The 8,971-nt window shown below is 39.7% G+C and overlaps 2 protein-coding genes across 2 annotated transcripts; both read right to left on the bottom strand.

The window, feature by feature from the left end:
* Positions 1-702: 702 nt before the first annotated feature.
* LOC126605635 (putative pentatricopeptide repeat-containing protein At3g25970) lies at positions 703-3,218 on the bottom strand. The gene has a single exon (XM_050273046.1). It carries the CDS (start codon positions 3,007-3,009, stop codon positions 850-852), a length of 2,160 nt encoding a protein of 719 aa, XP_050129003.1. The 5' UTR covers positions 3,010-3,218; the 3' UTR covers positions 703-849.
* Positions 3,219-4,905: 1,687 nt separating this feature from the next.
* Positions 4,906-7,738, bottom strand: LOC126605640 (lariat debranching enzyme-like). Its single transcript, XM_050273050.1, has 9 exons — positions 7,491-7,738; positions 7,056-7,213; positions 6,811-6,932; positions 6,440-6,633; positions 6,176-6,358; positions 5,963-6,081; positions 5,684-5,823; positions 5,500-5,607; positions 4,906-5,361 (listed from the first exon to the last, which is right to left on the bottom strand). Exons 1-9 carry the CDS (start codon positions 7,611-7,613, stop codon positions 5,270-5,272), a joined length of 1,239 nt encoding a protein of 412 aa, XP_050129007.1. The 5' UTR covers positions 7,614-7,738; the 3' UTR covers positions 4,906-5,269.
* Positions 7,739-8,971: the final 1,233 nt, after the last annotated feature.

Raw genomic sequence — 8,971 nt, 5'->3', positions numbered from 1 at the left:
GACATTACTCTAAAGACGCGTTTTAGAACCATTATTCAGAGTATCATTTTCTATTTGATCCCTTTGAATTCCATATTCAAAGTTGCGGTCGGATCTATTCATCTTCTTCTCCCCTTCCCATATCAATAACTAGAATGAAAAAAGGGAATATCAAAGCATCAAGAAACAAACGATTGATCTCTATCAATAAGTCTACCAAAGACCTGAACCATAGAGTACTTATTACAAACTGAGATTGACCATCAAGTGCAAAGGCAGAAGGGAGCTTGACCGCAAGACCCACCCGTCGTTTTTAGTTTTGAATTAACTTGACTTTTTTTAGCTTATTTCAGTAGTTATCTCTTTGTTTAAGATGGGTTATTGCTCACTATGTTTCATATATATAAATAACTACTTGTAAACATATAGAACTCACTTTTGAACACATAAGAAGAACTTTCATGCAACAAAAGCAACAACGGCAATATTCCTTAACTAATCATGCCATGGCATGTGAATTATCTGCAATGCCTTATGGACTTGTGATATACGGTGAGCAGTTCCATTATAACTTCTCCACTTTTTCTAGTTCACACATAAAAAAAAGTTCTAATACACAACTAGCATTTTGCAACATGTTCACATTAGCAGACAAGGCAAGTCGGTGATTCCTTGGAACAAAGCCTGTATTCATACTGAATCAGAGATTTGGAATTTGATCAATTTACAAAACTTCGAACGCTCCAACTCTTTTATTAATTTCTAATTTTTTTGGAACAAGAATTTGAATCGTTACAAGAAATAGTGCACACAATAGTATACAAATGTGAAACAAAATTTGGTATTTTGAGCAAAGATGGTGAGCCTGCCTTATGCAGCCAACAAAACTGAATCATGGTTCTGGAGATGTATATCATCAAAGTACCCGTCGATATGATCAAAATCATGCATCAAAACCTTTAAATTAGCAGCAACATCCATCCTTCTGATTTCCTCCATCAAAACTCCCAACACGAAATATATCTCTTTGCAATGGGGATGGGAGCGATCTTCGGCTTTGAAAGAAAACACCTCATTCTTGACTTCTATCCAACTCCATCCGGGGACTTTCCTCACACCCCTCTCTCTCATAAGCCTCTTTACACTAGCTTTCTCATCCCACCTTTTCAGACATCCATACATGTCGGAGAGAAGAATGTAAGTGCAATGCTCTTCTGGCTCTAGGTCTAGCAGATGACCTGCAATTTGAGCAGCTAATTCAATATTCCCACAAGCCCTACAGGCACCAAGTAAAGTCTTCAAAACCATTGCGTCAGGTTTAAATGGCATTGCTTCAATCAAGGCTTTTGCCTCATCTAGACGCCCAGCGCGCCCATATAGGTCTACTGCACAAGCATAATGCTCCATTCGTGGGGTTATTCCATAATTGGACTCCATAGATTTTAGAAATTTGCTGCCTTGTTCTACTAAACCCATGTGGCTACAAGCAGTTAGTACTGCAACAAACGTTATATGATCTAGTTTCACCTTTTCCTTCTTCATTTGGAAGAACAGGTCGAGTGCAACATATCCCTGCCCATGTTGTGCATATCCAAAAATGATCGAGTTCCAAGTGATTGTGCTGTCTCTGGGGGTCTCTTCAAAGGATTTTCTAGCATCCTCAATGATCCCACACTTTGTGTACATAAAGATCAAAGAACTAGCGACAAATTCATTGGACTGGAAACCTGATTTATGTGTCAATGCATGAACCTGTTGACCCAGTTGGAGGGTTGCTAAATCTGAACATGACCTAAGAACAGCTGACAGAGCATAATGGTCAATCTCTACCTCCGAAAATCTCATGTGCCCAAAGAGTTTCAAGGCATCTTCATTTAAACCAATTTGTGAGAATCCGGTCAAAATGGAGTTCCATGAAACACGATCCTTAGACCCCATGGATTCAAATATACGCAACGCTTCTTCCATGGAATTTTTATTTGACTTGAGATACCTGGCTATCAAAGCATTTGAGATTGGCTCTGATTTTTCTAACCCCCTTTTTATCACCAACCCGTGATAGAAGTTTCCATGGTTTTTATTTACTTCAGAATAGGCACTGATGATGCTTGTATAACTGTAGATGTCTGGTTCAAATCCATGCATTTGCATGTCGATGAAGAGTTTGGAAGCAACTAGTTCGTTATTGTGAACCAAGTATGCTGCTAGCATGGAATTCCATGTTACCAAATCTCTGTTACCAAAAGCAGCATCAAACACTCTTTCCGCATCTTCTATCGACCCACATTCAGAGTATGAAGTAATTGTCGCGTTGCACACTGTACTTTCACATCCCAGCCCATGTTTTATAATTTTACAATGGAGCTGTGTAACAGACTTGTAAAACTCGACATCATCAAGCAATGTCAGAAGTGGAGAAATTGTGCCATCCTCAAGCTTCACCCCCTCCTGCTCCATGCAATTCAACAACCAAAAAGCAGTCTTGCGATCGCCTACTTGCACGAAACCAGCAATTAGCGCATTCCATGACACAGAATTACGTTCTGGCAAGGATTCGAAAACCACATACGCCTCCTCAACCCTCCCACACTTTGCATACATGTCCAAAAGGGCACTTCCAGAATAAACATTACCCACGTAACCTGTCTTAACAATCGTAGAATGCACTTGCTGCCCAAGATCGCATCGACAACCACAAGCAACCCCCTTAAGTATGCTTCCAAATGTATACCCATCAGAATCAAACCCACATCTTTTCATGGATTTCAATATCTCCCACGCACCCTCAAAGCTTCCATAGTTTACATGCCCCGCGATCATCGTATTCCAAGAGACAGTATCTCTGTGAGGCATATCATCAAACATTTTGTGTGCAAGATAAAAATCTTGACATCTCGCATATCCATTGAGGATATTGTTGGCCGAGTAAACGTCTGCGAGGGCTCCTAATTTGAATTCCCTGCAATGGGTTATCGAAACCTTGCGCAAAGCATTCACTGTGCGGTCGAGAATTGAGTGCACTGCCCTCATTCATGAGTAGCCGCCACTACCGTTTCCGATACATATAAACCGTAAAAGCTTTCACTTTTCCGATGGCCGTCAAGTAGAAGACAAGTAAATATGTCAACTTGATCGTGCCAGAAGAGTTTCTGGGTCAAACTTCTGGCTCTGCACTACAGAAGCTAAGCGGCGGCAACAATGGAGGGTTCAGTTTTGCTTGTTTGAAATACCAATTTTAAATAATTGGAACGGTCACTTTGTTCAAACTTTAAATAGTATATATTCCCGGACATGGGTCGGGCATGGGCATGCCAAGTATTCGACCCACTTCTTCTATTTGGGTTAACACGCAAATTCGTGACAAGGGATCCATTCCTCCTAATCCATTAAGTTCGATGATCCGGACCATTAAAATTTAATCAAATGGCTACAAACATGGGCATACTTTAAAAGTTATAATAACTTTAGCCGTTAAATCAAAGTTTAACGGTCCAGATCCTTAAACTTTGTGGATTAGGAGGAAGGGATAGGATCCCTTTCCATGGACCTGTTCTTTTGAACTCAACTTTTAATTTACATCACTTTAAGTTAAAGTAATTTAAAATATTATTTGTAAAAAAAAAAGGTTAACTTTTTGATCAATAGGTCGTTTATTGTTTCCTCTCAAGACTCTGAGTAATGCAACAGAAAAATTCTCTTGCCACCAATGCAAAACAAACTTGCAACATTTTTTTTTCATATCAAATTTTGTAGCATGTGAGACTGATTGACCAAATGTATTGTGTCGATCGATCAACTACTCACATTCTACAACTATTCAGCAACTCGTATCTCACAACTAATACTCTTATTTGAAATGAAAGACAATAACATAAACTAAAGGTAACAACCATTTTACATTGAAGTATTGGTCTTCTAAGTTATAAGAACTCTTGTAGTTGACAGCACAAACAAAATAATGTTTTACAAAATGAATATTGAACAACTTTCGAATTCAAGAAGTACCACCATTTGACATTGCCTTTCAATTTTTCTCCTCCAACCAACAGAACCATCACCAGATTCCAGGCATTTCCATTCCTTCACAGGCATTTGTTGTCGGACAAAAGGCTCAATTTCGCCATCATCACCCGTCTTCGCACCGATGCTCGGAAGTTTCAATAAAGACCAGAGTCCAACTCCGAAAAAAACTAACTTGGTCCTCTGCAACAATCGCCACTTTTTTTCTTGTTCTGCCATCTCTTAGTAGGATGGAATTCGATTGAAACAGACCTCTGTGGGCTAGCAGATTTTGGTAGCACTAATTATCGAAGGCAAACGATGATTTAGGATCGTTTTTTACCGTTGTAGACGGATTTGCACCTGCTGCAGGGCACTATCTCATGAGCTCCTCTGCATAAGCATTGTCTAAGGATGTATCAATGAGTGTGAATTTTCCTTTGGGGTCTTGCTTGAACCGGTAACTGAATGCGCTGCAGCGAGCTGATCCGACAGTGTGAGCTCCTGAAATGTCGAAGCGATTAATATCTGTTACAAAGACCGAATGGTTGAAACTAACAGTCTGACATACATTGTTGGCTCATTTCATGACAACTTAAACTACGTGTCCTTCGTGTTGTCTACCTTTAAATCGCTTTTATAATGCAGATATTAATGACTCAACCTCAATTTTTATTCGAACTCTTGAAAGTGTCCTTTCAAAGAAGAATTTCCTTGCAACGGATAATTTTTTGGTATGGCCGCCTGTCCGCTAAAGACACAAACAAGAGGAAGTGTGGTTGCGCCTTGTGTGAGATAAACACTGTGATATATCACCGGTTATACCCAAGATTTTGCTCGAGAGGGATATCTAATTGAGGCGAAATGAATCCCTAAAGCTAATTAACAATAACAAAGCCACAAACATCCTAAAACACACTGAAGATATTGTCTTACAAGTTAAAATATCTACTTTCCGATAGAAATGAAAAGTCGGTACATTTCTTGATCCCATGTATCAATGTAGCAAACGATTCGCTTACTCCTACAAAAATTAGACACTGAATAAAAGATATTTTACAACAGGCCTAAAAAAAGGGAAAAAAACTCATGAAAAGGACGAGAAAACAGGGCAGAGTGGGGATGTGGGGGATGACAGATGAGGCCAGGCCGACCTGAAAGAGCGTCGAAGCTTATGCATAAAATTCGAATCAATAAACCTCAACTGAGAGCCTAACGGCATTGATTACCCCAAATATTTTGAAACCGACAAAAGATAGATGCCTGAGGAGCAGTAAAACTGTAGGAGTTTTCACGAATTTTCGTTTTCGCTATCCACAGCATCTTCTTCCAACTCATCCACATCATCAATGGGAATGTCTTCACTGTTCTCTTCAACAGAACCTGCGGAAAGATTTGCAATTAGTTTGAAGCTTGAAAGAGGAAAAGATTTGTTAAATAAAAAAAAAACACTCAGCAAAATTTACCACACAACTGACATAATAAACCCTCACTTTATGAGCCGAGAGAACAAATTTTTACCTCTATGAGGACTTGGGAGTACTTCGGATGATTGTGACACGTTATCAAGAAGGTAAGGAAGTTCCAGAAACTGCAATAGAGATTCTGTCTGAGGATTCCGAACATGTCCTGCCAAAAAGAAATTTGTAGTATGTACATAAAATGTTCTTGTTTTAACAGCATTCTAAATGACGTTGATCCTTACCAGGGAAGGAACCATAAGTGACAGATTGAGAGGGATTGTATGGTGGAACTGTCTGAGTGAATTCAAAGGGTCTGGCCCCTCTTGCTTGTAACTTGCTCCTGACCCACTGACGACATTCTTGTTTGTCAAGACGTACATTCCTACAATATTAACATACACACTCAGTAGCTACTTTACAAGAGACAAACCCTTAAAAGGGTAAAGAGTACGGAAGAGATATAAAGTTTAACTGTCAGATCATTGGTAGCATGCACAATACATTTCGAAAGATGTACACACCAAAGATTTGCACTTCTGGTAGTGAGAGGGAAAATAGAGTTAAACCGCCGAGTTATTTCTAGCCATTCTTCATCGTACTGAATCTCATAAGGGCCCAGTTCTGATTCAATTTCAATAACCTAAAATGCCAGAAAAATGTCATATAGAACCATTAACTACCACAATGACCACAGGGAACATCCTATATGCTACTTTCGGAAACATATCAAATACCTGTAGAAATTTACGTCCAGGTTGGCACTTATCAAGAGCAAGAAAGTTCGTCACTGGACCATCTTCCCCATGTTGAACACGAGCAGCAAATTTGCAGTGTAAATGAGCTGAAAACCAATAAGGTGGTTTCAGTTTTTCAAGCAATTGAGCAGCTGGTTTACTTCCAAGCTTTCTTTCTTGAACCTAATGACATTTAAACGACATAAGTGATTCAAAACATACCAATCTGAACTTACTAACTTAATTTTCAATTCTTGCATTTACCTCCTGCCTAAAATATGGTTTTTGCTGAACAAGTTTCTTCCAGTCCCCACAATCCGTGATGCCAACAGGCCAATCATGCGAAAGAAAAATATCAATTGGTTCCTCAACTTGCATGAGTTTGTGGAAATCATACTCACGAACATGATACACGGACCTGATAGTACTATCATTAAAAGGAGGCCTCTCAAAGTGTCCTGCTCAGGAGGGGAAAAAATGAACCCCGTTTAAACTTTTAACACCATATATCAAAATTGTACATACCACAGCTATGCTTACAACTAATTGAAAAACATAAACAGCTATTGTTTTATCAACGAAAGATAAGCAACGAACTAAACATCCGCAACGGTACAAAAGTAAAGCAAATTAACCTTTTAGAAAATTGGGCTGTTTATAAATTCCAGAGAGTCCACCAATCCGAAGGTTTCCGAACTTGACTACACCAGCAAACCCCAAGAAGTAAATATTAGGTGCTGCCCATCCTCCATAATACCTATAAAACAGCATAAACAAGTTAAAAAACCGCAACAAATTATTCATCCAAAGCGGAAATAAAAACGACAGCAAAAACAATTGGAAGAGAATGCCATAAGTTAAAGTTAAAGAAGGGACTCACAGTTCCCACAAGTAATTGGAAGCCTCGTGATTCCCACCGATGAATATGGTCGGGTACGGAGCCACTGCCTCCCCGGAATAATACTTCCAGAATGTGTTCATGCTCCTGAACTTGTGAGGCACATTTAAGCTATCCAAGTCCTTCTCATTCCTCACAGCCTAATTTCACAAAACCAATAGTTTTCCGTCATGATGAATCAAATCCTCTAACTTCATAAACAATTAATACCCCCAACAGAAAGATTGAAAATTTAGGGCAAAGAAGCAAGAGCGGAACTGCAAGTGCCGAAATTTGGGAAATTGAACAATTAATTCAACTAAAAATCGTTAAGTTCAGAAAAAATTGAGTACAGACAAAATGAAAGATTAAAAATTTAGGGCAAGTAAGCAAGAGTGAAGGGGTGATTGGGGAATTTGGGAAAGTGAGCGGCGGTACCTGAAAGTCGCCGCAGCAGAGGAGGAGGTCGATGGTGGTGTCGTGAAGCTTTTCGTAGTGTTGGAGGGTTCGGTAGACGTTGTCGAGGTCGCCGTGCATGCAACCTTCTACTGCAATCTTCATTCCGATGCCGGTGATCCTCGAAAGGGAATCGAATACTGGAATGGAGGGAAACCCAAACCCTATACTGCCGTTTAGAGCAGAAGATTGAACTGGTTGCCGCCTTCTTAATGGTTAAAATTCTTTTTGAATACTGTTTTCAATTTAGCCAATTTAACTATTGTGTTGTTAAAATTTAATAATATTTTTTTTAAACAAACGAGAAATATTTTGCAACATTGGTTCTGCATGGGTTGTAACATTTTTAAGGTATACGAAAAAGATAACACGAAATTATAACAATTGAGTTTTCACAAAAAAATCTTAAACTATTCTTGATTTTTAATCACTTTGGCATTGTTCTACAAAAATCATCATAATATTAAACTTCTTACCATTCGTGCAGGACATTCTAGAGATATTTTGATTGATGAAGTTGTATTCTGATCAGACCACGCTAATGATGTTATTGATTTGTATATATATAACGTGTTTGTACCATACTTGACCAATCCCGAAACTACCGAGCACCGGCCAACGCTATACTGTCAATGACCCAGAAGAGTTCCCCTCCGACCAGGAGGCCAATCACTACTCGACACGTGTCAAGATTAGAAGCCAATCAGAGCGCAGCACGTGTCAACATCAAGAACCAATCATAACATGACACATGTCAATGTGACAAAGCTACAAGTTTTTCTATAAATAGGGGTCATCCCCCCACAATATTGCCTAATGCCATTTTGTGTTAAATCATTCACAAGAACTCACTAAATTGAGAGCTTGATCCTTTGTACTTGTGTAAGCCCTTCACTACTAATAAGAACTCCTCTACTCCGTGGACGTAGCCAATCTGGGTGAACCACGTACATCCTGTGTTTGCTTCTCTGTCTCTATTCATTTACGTACTTATCCTCACTAGTGACCGAAGCAACCAAGCGAAGGTCACAAAACCTGACACTTTCTGTTGTACCAAAGTCTTCGCTGATTTTGTGCATCAACATTTGGCGCCGTCTGTGGGAAACGACACTTATTCCTACTCTCTTCAGCTGTGTCAAGCTGGTTTCTATCATTCGTACACTTTCTTTTGATCAGGCATCCCTCTCCAACATGGGAAGCGAAGGAAGCCACAGCACACAGAATGACACCCCCCTTGCACATAGTGCGAAACAACGAAAGAAGGAAGGAAAACGAGTTCTTCTTCAAGCTAAAGTCGATGAGTTGGAAGCTCAGAACAACAAGATAGCAATGAGGAATGAGGTCCTCCAGGAGCAATATGAGAAGCTCTTCGAGACACTCCACGAAGCTAGGCAAGCTCAGACACGCGAGCTTGTTGCCCCCGTGGAAGTCAACCATCAACTGGGTGCCCTCCAACATGGAGG

Source organism: Malus sylvestris, chromosome 15 (genome assembly GCF_916048215.2).
Source record: "Malus sylvestris chromosome 15, drMalSylv7.2, whole genome shotgun sequence".
In the NCBI taxonomy this organism is placed as follows: domain Eukaryota; kingdom Viridiplantae; phylum Streptophyta; class Magnoliopsida; order Rosales; family Rosaceae; genus Malus; species Malus sylvestris.
This window is presented reverse-complemented; position numbering and strand designations above follow the sequence as displayed.

Excerpts from the sequence above, each read along its gene's own strand:
- LOC126605635 (XM_050273046.1), bottom strand. The coding sequence starts at position 3,009 with ATGAGGGCAGTGCACTCAATTCTCGACCGCACAGTGAATGCTTTGCGC.
- LOC126605640 (XM_050273050.1), bottom strand. The coding sequence starts at position 7,613 with ATGAAGATTGCAGTAGAAGGTTGCATGCACGGCGACCTCGACAACGTC. Across the intron at positions 6,634-6,810 it reads ACAGCCCAATTTTCTAAAAG|GACACTTTGAGAGGCCTCCT; the intron begins GTTAATTTGCTT and ends CCTCCTGAGCAG. Across the intron at positions 6,082-6,175 it reads CTGGACGTAAATTTCTACAG|GTTATTGAAATTGAATCAGA; the intron begins GTATTTGATATG and ends CTGGCATTTTAG.